This window comes from Molossus molossus, unplaced genomic scaffold (assembly GCF_014108415.1).
Source record: "Molossus molossus isolate mMolMol1 unplaced genomic scaffold, mMolMol1.p scaffold_m16_p_10, whole genome shotgun sequence".
In the NCBI taxonomy this organism is placed as follows: Eukaryota; Metazoa; Chordata; class Mammalia; order Chiroptera; family Molossidae; genus Molossus; species Molossus molossus.
The window spans coordinates 49,441,697-49,458,736 of record NW_023425345.1 but is presented as its reverse complement, the minus strand read 5'-3'; the positions used below and the strand labels follow the sequence as shown (position 1 = coordinate 49,458,736).

General features: G+C 49.5%; 1 protein-coding gene across 1 annotated transcript in view; it reads left to right on the top strand.

Annotated features, from left to right (window-relative positions):
• The first annotated feature begins 15,475 nt into the window (after positions 1-15,475).
• The window catches only part of COL2A1 (collagen type II alpha 1 chain), a 32,291-nt gene continuing 30,726 nt past the window's right edge, over positions 15,476-17,040 (top strand). Inside the window, exon 1 of the mRNA XM_036251377.1 lies at positions 15,476-15,620. Within this exon, the coding sequence (XP_036107270.1) occupies positions 15,536-15,620 (85 nt within the window). The 5' untranslated portion in view covers positions 15,476-15,535. The remainder of the gene's footprint in view (positions 15,621-17,040) is intronic.

The window sequence follows — 17,040 nt, the reverse complement described above, 5'->3', positions numbered from 1 at the left end:
AACAATTTAATAAACTCCAAGCATTCACTAGCTTTAACAGTTATCAACTCATGGCCAACCTTTCTTCATTGATGACTACACCTTCTCCACCCACTCCCTGCCCTCCCACTAAATTTTTTTAAAAGATAGAGTGGAAGGGAGGGAGGGGAGAGAGAAAGAAACATCTATGTGAGAGAAACACATCAATTGGTTGCCTCCCCCACGACCCTGACTGGGCTGGGGATTGAACCTGCAACCCAGGTACATGCCCTTGACCAGGCATCAAACCTGCGACCCTGGCCAGGGCAGACTGAAATGTTTTGAAGAAAATTCCAGACATCAAATTATTTTATCTACAGTTTTTATTTTTATTTATTAGTATTGAACTCTGATGATCACCAAGGGCCCTCCTCCCCAACCCTTAGAAAAAATGCTCATCCTAAGCCTATGTGTAAAAGTGCATTCAAAGACTTTATATGTAAAACCTCTGGAATATAGGGTATTCTCTGCCTCCAAAGGAAAACCTTTGTTTTTTTTTTCTCTTGATAGTGAGAGCTATTAGCTGTTTCATCTAAGGAGATTTATTTTCTTGTTTTATTTGCAATCGCTATTTATTGAGTGCATGGGGAGGTGCTGGGCTATTGGGAGGGGTGGAGAGTGAAGGGAGCCTAGGGCAGAGCAGCTGCCTTCCAGGCGGTTCCAATTGGTTGGGAGGTGCAGAGGGAGCACCCTCAGGGGCCAGCCCTGAGGGAAGGAAGACTCTCCTGCAAAATCTCCTGAAGGTTTATTTATTGGCCAGCTTTAGTTAGGTCCCTTAGTGGCTGTTCATGTGTTTGTTTAGGGTCTGTTGTAATGTCTTTAAGATAAGGACCAGCTCAATTTACACTCCACCATCAAGTACTGGGCTTGGGCACAGGAGCCCGTGAGGGAAGCAGCTGGGTGATCAAAGCCGCAGGCCTGGGGGCTCTGAAGTTGGAAGGGAAGGCACCAGAGGATCCGCAGAGTGGCCGAGGAGAGGGGCTTCCCTCTGGGCTGGACAAACAGTCAGATTTTTAAATGAGGAAACAAACTTCTTTGTTTTCTTTTGAGAGGAGTTATGGGAGCAAAGCCATTTTAGATGCAGGGTTCTTTGGAGACAGATCAGACATTTTCTGATGTTAGGATCCAGTCCTTTTACTATGTCCCCCCGCTGCCTGTCCCACCCCAGTGTCTGCAGTCAAGTCCAAGTTGCACTCAGGAGAAAGAGAGCGCGAGGGCTGGCGCATGGCACGTGGGCCAGAGGGAGAGCTGAGACAGGCACCGCTCAGCTCACAGCACATCACGACGCACGTCACCCGTCCACCCGAGGAGAGGCAGGCTTCTCAGTCAATGTCCTGGAGCAGACGATAGACACTTGGGGTGGGGGTGGGGGGGTTTAAAGTCAGATTCATACCTACACCCTAAAATGAAATAAATTGCATGTGGATCTAAAGTTTAAGTGTAAAAATTAAACCCTAAAAGCACTCAAAGAAACCATGAGGATGTTTTGAAGTCTATGAATGAAACCAGAAACCATAAAATAAAATAATTATAGATTTAATCATAAAAAATAAAAAAGCTTTTGCATGGCAAACTAACAAAATCCCTATAAGTAGAGTCAAAAGACAAAATGTCAAACCACAAAGTACTTGCAACTCTTATCACAAAGAAGGTCTCCTGTTCTGCACAAAGAGCGCGCGCAAGTCAAATGCAGTATAAAATACAAAAATGCAACAGAAAATTGGACACAGAATATGAACAAAGAGTTCCTAGAAAACAAAACAAAACTCAGTCTTAATAAGAGAAATGCAAACCACAACCACACCAAGACACCACTTCTCACTCTTCAGATTGACAAAGAGCAGAAGGGTTCACCACGTACAGGGAGCAGCTCTGTAAACCCCAGCAGCGGTGGCTGGCAAAGGCTCAGCTAGAAGGGCATGTCAGACACTACTGGCGGGAGTGGCGTGCGCACTGTGGAAAGGAACTTAGCAATACCTGTCAAAAATTAAAAAAATTTTTTTTTTCCTTTATTTATTTTAGAGAGAAAGGAAGGGAGAGGGAGAGAGAGAAACATCGATGAGAGAGAACATCAACTGGCCACCTCCTGCATGGCCCCCACTGGGGATCGGGCCCACAACCTGGGCACGTGTCCTGACCGGAATCAAACCAGTGACCTCTTGGTGCATGGGCCAACGCTCAACCACTGAGCCACACCCGCCGGACCCTGTCAAAATTGTTAATGCACATCAGTGTTGACCCAGCAATTCTGTTTCCAGGAAGTTATCCTTCAGATAAACATATGCAAATACGAATGACATATATACAAATATTATTTCAGGTAAAGACTAGAAATAGCCCAAACATCCATCAAAAGGGAATGATTGAAAGAAATTATGGTATATCCATGCAATGGAATACTAAATGCTCATTACACTAATGAGGATGTTTCTAATGTGTTGATGTGGAATCATCCTCTCCAAGACACACGTGAAGTCCTGCGCAGAGCAGTGCGTAGAACACGTTACCATTCGTGCTGTGAGGGCAGAGAGGGTGGTGGAGCTTGATCATGGAAAAGCTCTTCGGAAGAACATCAGCCTGGGGTTAGGGGTTTAGAAAGGGCCTGTGGTTTCCAAAGTAGGGCAGGTAAGAGAGGGCTGGGCTGGGGAACCGGCCCACATGTTGACATGTGTTTTAATATCTATTGTTATCTCACGGAGGTATCAATGTTTAGATACTGTCACCAACACCAATCCCTTACTTAGGGAATAATTTTGCGGTTTCTTGGATTTTGGCATATTGCTTCTCTGGCTGGGCTAGAACCCCATAAGGGAGTTGTTATTCTATAAGTCCTTCCTTATTTGGAGAAACCGAACTTGCACTTGAAGCTGATAGAGAATAAGGACGTGGACATAGTTGGAAGACACAAGTTCTTCTTTGCCTCTGGTCAAAACTGGTGTCACCTTGGGCAAGTCTCCAGCCTTCCTGCCAGGGCCAGGCCAAGGGTGAGGCCAGCAGGACACGCTCTTGGGTGCACCAAAAAACTCAGTAATAAAGATAAAGAGTACTTTAAGGCAATATTTAAAAAATAAGAATTAATGCAAAAAAAAAAAAAATCCATGAGCAAAATCTCAAAATTTTAACGAAAGTACTACTGATGCCTCTTTTAGCTTTAGGCTGTGCTATGGCTCCCCGCTCTGCCTCCTAGGCCTCATTTCCATCTCTAAGTCAAGAGGGTTGGACCATTGGATCTTCAAGTAGCCTGCTGGGTCCTATGCTTTATGCCATGCTAATAAGTGCCGTTGAAGCATTAGGGAGCATTTTGCGAAGTGCTCACTGTACAAGGTGACAGGGATCTTCACTGAGACAGCAGGACAGCGGGATTGTTGAGACAGCTGGAGGAGAGAACAAAATTGGCCAGCTGTCTGTTTCCACCGGGTACAACCTCACCTACACAGCCATGGAGGAGAGAGATCTTCCCTCTGCCTCTTTCCTGATTCTTCCCTGGAAATGGGCTCATGTCCAGTTGGAGCAGAGAGCCTCATTCAGATTGGCTTGTGAAGCTCTCCGGCTAATAAAGCTCTCTAAGGATATCTAGACATCCGCAGGACGCTGGGTGACCTGCACGTGGAGGTGAGCATGGATGGGAGAGCAGCAGAGGCATCTGCTCTGGCTGTCCTGGGACACTCCCGGTGCTGACCCTCACTCCTCCCTTGCCCCACGGTGGGCAAAGCATCACGACTTGCTCTCTTAGCCTTCCTGGAGGCACCCTTGTCTTGATCAAGTCTTCTAAGGTCAGCATGGAATGCATAAGGACTATGACTGCAGAGCTGAAGAACTCTATGGACATGTCAAGACAACTGAGCTAATAATCGTATGTTGGGGATCCCCTTTGTGAAGGGAACCACTTGCATCTCCATCCCACCCAAGTCAAGGATGGCATTCCTCAGTGAGACTGGAAATCGATGCTCCATGCTGGCTGCAGCTTCTCGCCTTGGGACAGCCTTGCTGCCCGTGAGACCTGCTCTCCTCAGAGGCTGATTTCAGATGTGCTTTTTCTGAGCCTCCACCAACTGGGAGACGAGGGCTCATCTCTGCAAATGTCAGTCATCACTAGAAAGTGGCTGGGGCCTCTGTGGTCCTGTTCAGATCGGCGGGATGAGAGTCTGGCTCTTTAGGAAAACCACCCTTTCTCTTTGGCCCCAGTGGCCCTCGGACACTTGCTGAGCTGTAGGGAGGGGCAGCCAAAGACAAGTGGCATTGGAAAACGCAGCCACCTCCACCCTGGACGGGAAGAATGGCTCCCTTCATGGGGCTGCTCTGGGACGGCAGGATGATCCAGGTCCCAGAGTGAGGAAGTGAATCAGCCCTTCCCAGCCTTCAGTCATCCGGTCGGCTCAATATGCTTCATGGTGTGGCATTTGGATGTGTTTTGTCAAAAACTAATGAACATCTCACTTAGGCATTGGAAATGCCTACACATAAGGCCCAGCCAGTTCTCACACTTGCTGAGGATGAATAGCTCCCTTTGGCTTCCCAGCCAGGCCCAGCAAGTGAATGCAAAGGCAATGAAGTGGGTTGCTGGCCCTCACATTGACTCAGCCATCAGGGTGACCTAGGCTGGTTGCGGGGCCTGAGAACAGCCGTTTTCAACCTTGGGTGCTCAGTGGGATCCCCTGGGGGCTTAGCATCAATGCTTGGATTCCACCCCCTCAGTAATGCTGGTTTAATTTGTCCGGGGTGCAGTCACAGCATTGGGAGATTTAAACGCTCCCCAATATGCACGTGATTCTAGTATGTGGTCAGGTTGGGAGGCACTGCCCCCGACTCGTGTTTTCAACCTGGACGTGTGAACAGATGACTCAGCATCTTGTTAAAGGTTCTGACTCAGTAGGTCTGGGCTGGGGCCTGAGATTCTGTATTTCTAACAGTCTCCCAGGTGATATGAGGCTGCTGGTCTGCAGAGCACACTTTGAGTAGCAAGAACGTACTGCATGGTCCACTATGGTGGCTACTGGCCACATATGGCTATTTAATGAAAAGTCAAACCAATTAAAATTAAAGAAACTTAAAAATTCAGTTTCTCAATTGCATTGGCCACATTTCAAGTGCTCAGTCGCCCCATGTGGCTAGTGGCTACCATCGGGGACAGCACGGGTGTAAAATACTTCCATCACCACAGAAAGTGCTATTAGGCAGCTCTTAGAGCAGTCTGTTTCTGAAACTCGGTTCGAGTGGTCATATCTTTCAAGGTGGTTGAAGCCTTTTTTCGAGGCATGAATTACAAAGCATGTTTGTGCTCTTCACATCAGTGCCTGTGCGATGGACCTGTAGGAGGTGTTCAGTCCATGCCTGCTCACGTTAGAGCACTCACGCTCTGGTCCACAGACTGTCGCCATGCAAGCACTGGCTGATGAGCTGATGTCTACCTGGCCACGGATCAGCATTCTCGGAGAGTTTTGCTCAGGACAGCTCGATAGGAATGACAGTTTGGCAGAGATTAACACCAGGTTGCACTGAGAGTCCCTTCCCTATCCCTGGCTGGCCCATGATTCAGGCAAGAAAATGCAGGGCTCTAGGCGCTCTTCTCTGTCAGAACTGCTGTCATCATTAGTCATTATAGCCCAGAAGATGGGCCGAGATGCTGATGGGAACGCTTCATCTTCCCAATTCAGAGGAGACAAATGTGGACACGCTTCTCTCAAGGCATTTTCCCTGGGTCTTGGGGAAAGGGAAATGCCTGGAGATGGCCCGCTTCCTCTTCGTGGTAACTACTCTGCCTCACCTTGGGCAACTGGCATGAACCCGGAGACAGGCGGAGCGGGGAGAGAGGTGCTGAGACCCAGTCAGCGGACGTTCCACCTGACTTAGCCACACTGGGTGGGAAAGCTAACCCTTCAGCCAGCTGACCTTTGTTTTAGCTTCACAGTGGTTGATTTTCAGATTCAACTGATGGGTCATTGATAGTAAAACTAAATTCTGCTAGGATTAGGGTCCAGTAGTAGAGGGAAAGCAGCTGGAGCTGGGGCCTCACACCACAAAGCCATAGGCAGCTCCCTCACTTCACAGGAGAAGCATCTGAGGCCCACAGAGTAAAGCAACTTGATCAGGATCACACAGCAAATTAGATACAAGTCAGGTTTCCCGACTCCGAGGCCCGTGTTTCTTCCGTTCCTTCATGCCCAAGAGATTTGCAAGACTGTATAACCTAGTCAAGGAAAGAAATAGAACATTACATAAGTTTGCATCGATAGCACAATATATAATATGGGTGTTTTTTAAATGTTTGTTGGAAAGGATGATAATGAAATTGCTTTTTTCCTGTCTTCTCACTTCTACCCACCCCACCTTACTTCTGGATTCACCTTGCACACACCCCTGGGATAACTACATCGCCCTCCCCCCAACACATACATGTATCTCAGCAGTAAAGCAGCGTCTTCAATGAGTAACTCACTGTGAGTAAAGAAAGGTGAAGTGATGAGCACTGGAGCTACAGGGAATGTTTCCAAGCTGGAAAGAAGAAACAGGAGCTGCTTTTGTGAGTGTCCAGACACAGCCCCCTGCACACCTGCAAGTGGTGCGGCCCAACACACCGGAGTGGTGATCAGTCTGCTCTTTATACATTCACAAACTTAGAACAGCCAATGTTCCTCAAAATCTCCTTACCTCTTCCCTGCCCCAGCCCTGATCATGTTACTCGCAAGTTTTCAGGACAGACACTATCTGACAGTTTTCATCATTCAGTGTTGTCTCCACTGAAAATTGGTGCTTTAGTTTAATGTCAAGGACCAACACACCAAAGTGGACAGACATCCACAAGGCATTACTATCGGGGAATTGAATATCTGCTAAGAGCTCTCATTTAATTAACATCAGTAGGTATAATTTCACCAGGAGTAACATATTAACTAAATTCACAGGTAGAACGTTAGGTATTTACAGCCCTTCTAGAAGAGGAGAGGATGTGATGTTTGCTATTAGGTTGCATTTGCCGAGTCAGCACTCTTCAGGCCGGTTACTCCTTGACTCTTTGCCTGCAATTATGACCTTCTGCCACCAGGTGGAGGCTCTGTCTTATCTGCGGACAATCTGAATAACCTGGTACATGTCGTTTTCTATTTAAATATATATTCTCAGACAAACTAGATTCCGTTATTACTACAGCTAAGTATAAAGATCACAGAGGATCCAGATAAGCAATTTATAAATAAAGTCACACAATTCCAAGCAAGACTTAAAGACACAGAAACACTTAGATACAATCAGGCATCTTTTTTACTCATTTTGAACTGTTCTCCTTGCCTGGAAATACCACGTTGGTGCTATCCTGACCTGAGAAGGAGCAGCTTCTCCCTCTCATATGTCTGAGTTAGAGCCTCTGGAGATTCTCATCAAACCAGACCAAAAAGCCTTTCTGGCCCGGCCGGTATGGCTCAGTGGTTGAGCATCGACCCATGCACCAAGAGGTTGCTGGTTTGATTCCCGGTCAGAGGACATGCGCAGGTTGTGGGCCCGATCCCCAGTGGGGGGCATGCAGGAGGCAGCCAATCGATGTCTCTCTCATCAGTGTTTCTATCTCCCTCTCCCTCTCCTTTCCTCTCTCACTAAAATCAATAAAGAAAGAAATAATAATAATAATAAAAGCCTTTCAGGTAATTTCCTCTCAAATCTTGATCTTTTCACAGTTAGAGCAAATTTGTCTTTTTGATGAAGCTGATAGCTGTCAAGAAGGTCAATCGCTACCCTAGTCTTTCTTGGAAGTCCCTGTTCGCCTTTTTAGGGAAAAGTTGTGCCAAGTATTGAGCCCACGTGTCCCTAGTGCCGAGTTTCCTTTGCAGGTGACATTAGAAGTCTGTGAATGCCCAGTTTGTGTTACTGATTTGAAAATAATGGAAACATCCTCAGCTCTACCCCTGAAATTCCAGGCTATTCATCAGTTCACCTAGATCCTGTCGATTGTAATCCAAACACATGAAAACGTAACTGGTAACATAAAAATGTTAACAGTACTCAACTAAATTAACACTCGAGAAATGAGATTGTTTCTTTCTGGTGTGGTGGAGTGGGGGCAAGGGCACATATATGGGGCGGAGGCCAAGAAAGGCAGTGCTGAGGGTACGGCCCCCGACCCTGAGTGCCCCCGTAACCTGCTGAGACATCACCTCCGCCACTCTGTGTACCCTCAGGATGAGCCCTGAGCCCGCTGCAGTGTTCCCTGCTCCGTGGGTGAGGCCAGAGGAGCTGGACAGCTCGCCCACGGGAGTGGGGCTGCAAGGTGCAGCTGCTGTGTCTAATCTGGCAAGGAGGAGGGAGACCCTGTTTCTTTTTATATGCATCCAGGAAAACATTAAGCATATTGTGCATTTCTAGGAACTTTTAGGATAAAGCAGGACAGGCCTCTATGGGCTGGCGAAGGAGGGAACGGGGTGCCAGCAGGGTTCTTAACTCTTGTCCCCATGAGAATGGAGCTTTCACAACCAGCTGAGGATTCCAGGGCAGGGTCCCCGCTGACAGGGAGCAACGTGCACTGTGGGGGCCTTGCTGGTGTCCTCGTCAAGGTGCCAGAAGAAGAAATGTATAACTGGGGACGAGGGGGTGGAAGAAGGCAGAGTGCCGCGGACCCTAGCAAACAGTAACCCTGTGGGACAGATGTGACCGGCTGCCGTCACCAAGGCTGGGTCAGGAAGAGCTCTCCCAGCTGCAGGCCGGAGCAGAGTGCCTCAGCCTGCGGCACTGCACCTCACAGTGTGTATATTAGAACTCGTTTGCCTCAGAGTTGAGCTTTTTGTGTGAATATCTGAGGTGGTAATCTCTTTGAGGACAGGATCCATGTCCCGTAGATCTATCTCGGTGTCCACACCACCTAACAAGTGCCTGGCTCAACAAAGTGGAGCTGGAGGAATGGGGGGGGGGGCAGGAAGACAGAATGAGGGGAGACAGTCAAAGAGGACCCCAGGGTTTGAGCCCAGGAGTCTGCTGGGGAGGGGTATCAAGGGCAGTGGGTGGCGTCTGCCGAAGAGCTGGCCCTCCGGCCGGAGTGGGGTGCGGACGTGCAGAGTGGAGTGGTGCCCTGGCCATCCCTGGACAGGTGCCTTGGGCAGGGCAGACCAGGAGCCCTCCTTGGTTTTGCAGCATGGGCAAGGGTGGCACACACCCTCCTCTGTTCCCTCCCAAGGTTGTTCTTGGCACAGGAGCCCACTAGAAGCTGACCACACGTTGCCTTGAGCTTTTCAGGGACTTCCTGGAGGGCAGACCCACCCCACCCACTGGAGTAGAATTAGCTTGGTTTCCAGGTGCCTGGCCTTCTCTGAGGGGGTACGTACACTGCGAGGCCCAGAGGCATCCCAGGCTAGCTCCTTGCTTTCCATGCTACTTCCCACCCAGGAAGAGGTCGTGGGTCAGGAGTCCCCAGGAGGCAGGGCTGAAGGGGCTGTTGGGAAAGAGGTAAGACGTCAGCCTCGTGCTGTGCCCAGCTGTGCCCTGGCACTCTCTTCATGGAATTCAGGACAGCTCTAGAATGGGTCAGCACCGATTCCATTTCCTGCTGGAGAAATGGAACGTGGGAAAAGTGACCTCTCACAGATGTCAGAAGGAGACAACCTTTGAGAGGTCACACATACCCCAGCAGCAGGCTTTTCAAAGTCATGCATCTGTCCTCTGCTCTCCAACCCTCTGTCCATCCCTCTCTCTCAACTCACTTCTCCTTTCTGCCAACGTTTAACTCAGACCCTCCTTGCCTTGGTTGTGAACGCGGTGAAGATGTGCTCCCAGCCACTAATCGGCCACACTGCCCTCTCAGCCAGCACCACGCAGCACTGCCCGTCAACCTCAACCAACATGTAGATCACACATCCTCTCTTAACGGGCACATGATTTATCCAAGATCTTGGTAAAATGCCAATCCTGATTTTGTAGATTCTGTTTTTCTAACAAGTTCCAGGCAGGTTAATTCTGGTGGTAGATGGACCACACTTCCAGTAGCAAGAGTTTAGACACTAACTATGTGAAAGTACAATGACTGACAGCACAGTGACTGACAGCACAGTGACTGACAGCACAGTGACAGCACAATGACTGACAGCACAGTGACTGACAGAACAGTGACTGACAGAACAGTGACAGCACAGTGACAGCACAATGACTGACAGCACAGTGACTGACATCACAGTGACAGTACAGTGACTGACAGAACAATGACTGACAGCACAGTGACAGGACAGTGACTGGCTGACAGCACAGTGACAGCACAGTGACTGCAAGCACAATGCCAGACAGACTGTGGAAACACTCTAAATATTTAAGTTATGGCTCCTGCTCTCAAGAAGGTATGTGAATAGACTTGGGTAGGGTATCTCTACATGTTGAAGGACAGAGGAACAAATGAATGAATGAGTGAATGAATGAATGAATGAGGGCACAACTCCATGGTCCTGGCCATATGTAAGTTCAAAGAGTTCATGGGAGGGAGAGAGATGGGAGATAGAAGCCACCCACTTATGCATGTCTGGCAGGTTGTTGACCCCTCAAGTGTGTCCCCTGGAGTCATTGCACTGTGCCCTGGTTTGATGAGTGCACAGGGCAAATGCCCTCTTGCTCTTGGAGATGGCTGGGGCTGGACCACCATCTGATGTGGAACCAAGTGCTTCACATGTAACCTCTTCTGGGAGTGCTCGGACATCACTGCATTGAGGCGTTTATGTTTTTCCCTTTACCCCAGAAGCATCAAGCGCTGATGAGAGAGACACATGTTCCTCAAAGCCAGAAAGCCATACACATCAAGAAAATGCAAGATTTGGCATGAAGATTTTTTTTTTAAGTAAAATGAGAGGGTCATTTCTGTATAAAAGTATAGCTATTTCTCCCAAAAGTAAGGCTTAAAATAAATCAGACTCTTTTTCTTTTCCCCAAAGGCTTATCTAGTAGGAGATAGAGAGAAGAGGGGAAATGAGAAATGCAGGTCTGATCCTGAGTCAGTGACACCAGTGGAATTCATGGAGTCCTTCGTGTCTGACCTTGATTGCATCCCTGGTGACATGTTTTAATCCCAGTGGCCCCTGTGGCTGACTCCACACTGTTCTGGGCCCCCTGCCTTGTCTTCTGGTCCATCTGCCCTTCTTTGCTTTCTTATAGAGGCCATCCTGCTCCTCACTATACCACCCCACCCACCCTTGGAAACTCACTGCTCCCAGGATCCTTCTCCAGCTTGCTCTGTGGCTTCCAGAATGCTGTTTTTTTTGGTTTGTTTGTTTATTAGGAAGTAGCAGAGTACCTTCCTTACAGCATTTTTCACACTCATTTTTTTCTTGTTTCCTCTACAGATTCAAAGATAGTCTCTTAATACCCTGTCTCCCCATTTCAGACATGAGTGGGTGTTCAGTGTGTGGCGCTGGGGCAGGGCCGAGAAGGCTGGCTGGACTCTCAATGCTGTCTGCGTTCGAGAAGACAGAGTAGCACATTTATGCTCCCAGAATACAGTGCACACCATCAATCTGGGAACCCTACCCTGGACAGTCTTGATCCTGTTACTCTGCCCCCAAAATGCCGAAGCAAAACATAAACACATCTTGAAAGGATGTCTGAGCCGAGCCCAACCAACAGAAGCGGAATGTCACTGAGTGAGCAGGACCCACTCTGCACCACCCAGCCGCCGCCTTGTGAAGTGTGGCCGGAGGCTGAGTGAAGGGTGTGCATTCACCACCTGCCATATTTGGGGTGGGCTTACCTCTGTGGAATGTGGATCCTTCCTCACTTTTATCACTACTTTAAAACGGGATTTGTGTCAAGGGAGAGAAAGGGATCTTTTCTTTACAGTCTACCTACAAACATCTTTCCCAACAAGGCAGTGTTTACATCAGTCTAAATTTAATATCCCCATAAAGAGAGAAAAAGAGTGAAACACTTATTTTGTCTACACACACAAAATGACCAGTTCAATCCATCTGTCTCACTGAGTTGGTCTGATTTGGGGAGATACACTAATGTGTCTGTTATTTTGAACCTACAGTTAGGCATGTTGTACTTAAAGGTGTGAGTGGAAGATGGAGGTGGGACCTTCGTTCTCAGCCACCGATGCCTTTCTTCCACCAAGTGGGGAAACAGCACTCTGGTTCCAGTTCTGCAGCTCTAGACATCACAGTGCTTTCTATCCTGTGTGACAGTCCCCATCTATCTCACTCTGCTAGGGTAAAAGATTTTTCACATTGAGTGAGCAAACATTTATTTGCATTATGTTTAATGGAGACCTTTCTAAAGTGGAATACATATTTTCCTATCTACTTGAGGAGACCATAATACACTTAAATGAACACTTTCTTGGACATCATTATAAACAGTAGCAGATGCTATAAACTTGGAACCATGGAGGACTATAGAACTATGACCCAGCCCTATTTGTCCCTAGGCTACCATGTTTTTATTCATTGTGTCAACTCTTCTTGCTTTTTTGTATCTTCTCTTATTGTCTCTTCTTGCTGTTCTTCTTGTGCTTTTATCCAACTGCTCTCCTATATTATCTCTCTTTTTCTACCTCTAAATGATGAGGTCAGATGCTGCTGCCTGTTAATATACTATCTAAACTATGAATTAATAAACACAGACCAAGATAGACTCTGCTATGTACAAAATGCATATTCATTTTTCTTTGCCATATATATATATATATATATATATATATATATACCGTGTGTGTGTGTGTATTTGCTATATATAGGTTCAATTCCAGTCAAAGTCTCAAATTACAAGTTTTTAAATTGTAGTTGTTTGGATTCATTGATTGGTAAAATATTAATATTGGTGTTTAGTTGACTTTAGAAATTAACTAATTTCTATAGTTTATTTTGGCTTTGTCAACTTAAGTTTTATTTTGCTTTTGTCTATTCTCATCTCTGAGGAGAAAACTTTTTCCCACAGGTAGTGGAGAACTAAACTTTGCATTCACAGATGAACCATGATTGCTGGAAAAAATCCAGAGCTCTTAGATGTAGATACAGTTCACTTGCAAAGATGAAGCATCACACAGTTAGAGAATGAAATCAAGAAGAGTTTAGCAATAGAACTATGTATCTCTTTGCTGTGCACTGAACTAGATGACTTTAAATTAGGCTTCAATTTCTTGCATATATCTTAGTGTTTTCACCAAAACCCATATTTTTCAGTTGAATTCTTATGGACACTTGTAGTTGAGGTAAACTATAAATGCCTAAGCTTATAGCTGCTGGTGTATTGCTTGTGTCATAAATCATAGTTTGCATTTAAATGCATTAGTCTACAGGGGTTTAGCTAAATCTTTCTATATGCTAAAATTGTGCTAGGCACTGTTCTTGTCCTCAAGGAGTTTCCAGGCTCATTGATAAGATAAGACCAATGAATACAAGGGGTGGGGGTGGGGAGGATGAGAACTACACACAAAGTATGCAGCTTAGAGTATAATTGTGGATACAGAGTATAAATGCCAGAGGGATGCAGAGAGGCAGAGAGACACTGCATTCTAGAGATATGAGGGAAGGATTCTCAGAGGGGTTTTAACCTAGAAGGTCTTGATAAATGAGTGGGATTTGGCTAGTCTACCTTCTAGGTGGAGAAGATAGAACCCACAACCCCAAGGAAGGCACAGGGACTCTGTGGCCATCAGACGAGCTTTCTCTCGGCAGAGGCTGGAGCTGGGGAGTGGCTCAGGGCTCAATGCAAGGATTTGAACAGGAGGATGACAAAGAGCCAAGGAAGGCCCATGGTCCATGAGGAGAAGCTGGAATCAGTGGTTTAATCCTCCAACTACCTCCATCCAGCCTGGACAAAACGTGGCAGTATCTCTTTAAACAATGGAACTTCCTTCCCTTTCCAGGCAGCATATTTGCACAGAAGTTAAATTCTGCACACTTGGAACTCAGAAACTTCAAATCATGGGGGGCAGGAGAGCCTGGAACCCCCTGTGGAAGCCTGCAGCCTGGAGGGGGAGGTAGAAGCAGCGTCTTCCAAGGGCCTCCAACTTCTAGGAGGAAATCACTGCAGAAACCCCACTGCTGTGGAGGGGAATTCTGGTTAAGTCAGAGCCCATTTCGGAGTTACATGAAAGTTTGCATTTGCCTGAAGTTATTTGGGGGAACCGTATAATCTTCAGGGACAGAAAACTATCTCCTCGAGAGGAAGAAGGTCCGTTTAGAAGCTTTTCCTCCCTGGAATCAAAGGAGGCACCACGAGCCAGGCAAGAGCACAGCTGAGCCTTTGGGCGAAGGTGGACGAGGGCGCTCACCAGAGGAGGTGAGGTGAGGTGGGAGTAGAGGGCCTGGGGGCCAACTAGGAAATTCTGGCTTCTCCCTTGGCTCACGGAACTCTGTCCAGCTGGAGCGGCTTCCTCGCTCCCTGGACGGGGCTGCAGCAGTGACCAACCCTCTCTGGCCAGAACTGCTCAACCAGGGCGGCAGCGCCCACTCCCCCCGGGACTCCGGAGCCGGGCCAGGAAGAGCAGACACCACGTCTGAGCCTGGAACTAGACGGTCCCCCACCTCGGCAGCGTGCACAGTTTAGTCTCGGCTCTCTCAGTCCTCTCTGGCTCCAGGATCCCCCTTCCCAGGACTTGCCTCCGTCCGCCCCCCCACCCCCCGCCCCGCCTTCACACAGGTCTCCTTCTGTACTGTAACACACCGGCCCCTTTGCTGGCGACCGGCTCCGGCCAACTTCTGTTCAGGCTCCAGAGGAGGCTCTTTCATCGCGTAGCTGGATGGGGGTGGGGGTGGGGGTGGGGGGCTATTGTTCTGAACTTCCAGGTGGGAGCCCCGGGGCCAGGTATCCTGGAAAGGGGCCCCCAAACACCGTCTTGCTTGCCAGTCTCCAAGATTTAGGGCTCCAGATACCTTCGCGGGCTCCCCTTGCGCCTTACTCCCCACGCCCCCGCCGCCCAAGGTCCCAACGCAATGCCCCCTTCTCCCTCCCCTGCTGCCCCTTTCTACCACTTTTCCCTCCTCCTTCCCAAGTCTTTTCCGTCCTAGTCTAGGGCTCCTGGCCTGTGCCTGTGCAAACACCCCCGCCCCTCCAATCCGGGCAGAACTCTGAGGGGAGGGGCCGGAGGCCCCCCTCCCCGACTGTGGTCGGAGGGGCAGCGCTGCAGCCCCTGGTTTTTTTGGGGGGGTGGACAGGGGCCGACTCTGCGCCTCGCCCGATCAGGCCACTCGGCACACTAGGGGTGGGGGGCGGGAAGCCGGGCTAGCAGAGAGGGGGGTCCGGTCCAGGCAGGTGCGGGCTCTAGCTGGGCCTGGGCGGGCTCCGGGGGCGGGGTCTCAGGTTACAGCCCCGCGGGGGGCCGGGGGCGGCCCGCGGTTTGGGCCAGTTCACCGGCCTTGAGTGGGGCCCGGCGCATATAACGGGCGCCGCGGCGGGGAGAAAACGCAGAGCGCTGCTGGACTGCCGGGTCTCCTGCCTCCTCCTCCTGCTCCACGGGCCTCCTGCATGAGGGCGCGGTAGAGACCCGGACCCACGCCGTGCTCCTGCCACCTCGCTGCGCTCCGCTCGGGCCCGGCTCCGCCAGGCCCCGCGGTGAGCCATGATCCGCCTCGGGGCTCCCCAGACGCTGGTGCTGCTGACGCTGCTCGTCGCTGCTGTTCTTCGGTGTCACGGCCAGGATGTCCGTAAGTCGTCCACAGTCCCTGCCTACCACCTTTCGGTGCTGTCCCTCCGCATCCTTTTACCGGACCCTCTCCTGTATTGAAACCCGCGGTCCGGGTTGGAGTTTCCTGGGGTCATAGTACGCTGAGACTTGGGCGCAGGATGCGCAAGAGGTCACCGAGCCGAGTTCTTCTGCAATGCAGCGGCTCTGTCCGAGAGTCCTCCAAGAGGGTCACGGGTAGAGGCATTTGCGAGGTCCCTACACTGCCTAGGAATATTAAACATGCAAAGTGTCTGGTGGGAGAGGTTTGCGCACAGATTTAAGCGCGTTCTTTCTCAAGAGCTTTGATAATTTAGGAGCACACACACAATCACGCCTCGCCGAAGCACTCGGAGTTCAGCAAAACAGGTCGTGGCCCATCGTTCTTAGAAGTAGGAGAGAAAGAATACTGGCGAAGGAGCGAGCAGGCAGCAAGGGGTGGACTTCGCAGTCGTGTCCAGGGGTTGGTGGCTGAGAGGTTCAAAGAGGAGGTAGACAAAGGAGATGCTCTAAAACTGGTGGGCTGAAATCCGAGGCCACAAAGAAAGGCTTCGGAGAGGCACTCTGAGACCTCAGCGCCTCTCGCGGTTCCCTCCCCCTCCTGGCTGGCCCTGGAGCAAGGTGCAGCCCTCTTTCGCTTCTCGGCTTTCCCCCTGAAACTTCCCGTAAGAGAGGCCATCTGAAAGGCGATAACATTCCAACCAGACCGTGCTTTTCAAACGCCCCGGAAAATAGCGCCCCCTCCTCGCGGTCTTCCCCCCTAAACCACCGAGGTACTACAATGAGTTACTTTTCTGTTTCTGAAACTTGCCGAGCCAGGCTGCGTGTGCGTGTGCGTGTGTGTGCGTGTGTGTGTGCGCGCGCGCAGTTGGTCAATTACTATAACTATTTCAACCGAATGTAGGTAGAGATGGATGGCAGTTTTACAAACTGTTCCAAAGGCGGTTCGGACCGCACTGTGCCATCGCCTCCTTCGGTAAAGTCCCTCTGTCTGGGATTATATTCAGGACAAACGAAGCCTGGAAAGTGTATTAGGTAGAGAGATTTTTTTCCACGTGTTTGGGCACGTTTCCGACGGCTGGGATTCCAGCCCTGTCTTTGTATGTTACAGATTGTAAATCAATCGCAGGGCAAACTTTTTTAGGGGGAGGGGGGAATCGAAGTCCATCAGTCGACGAGGCTCTCTGCAGTCTCGTCTGCCACCAGGGTGTTTCCAGAGACGGTTTGGAAGGCTGAGGGCACCGGAGGACTTTCCGTTCCTTAGAGCGGCTGACCCGAGTGGAGGCAAGACTGGAGCCCCTGGGGCAGGGGATGCTGACCAGGGCGTTGCGTGGTGCGCTGAATTGGCGGTGCGCTCCAGGGCACCTGTTGGAATACGTAGTCTATAAAAGGCTCCGCGGCTC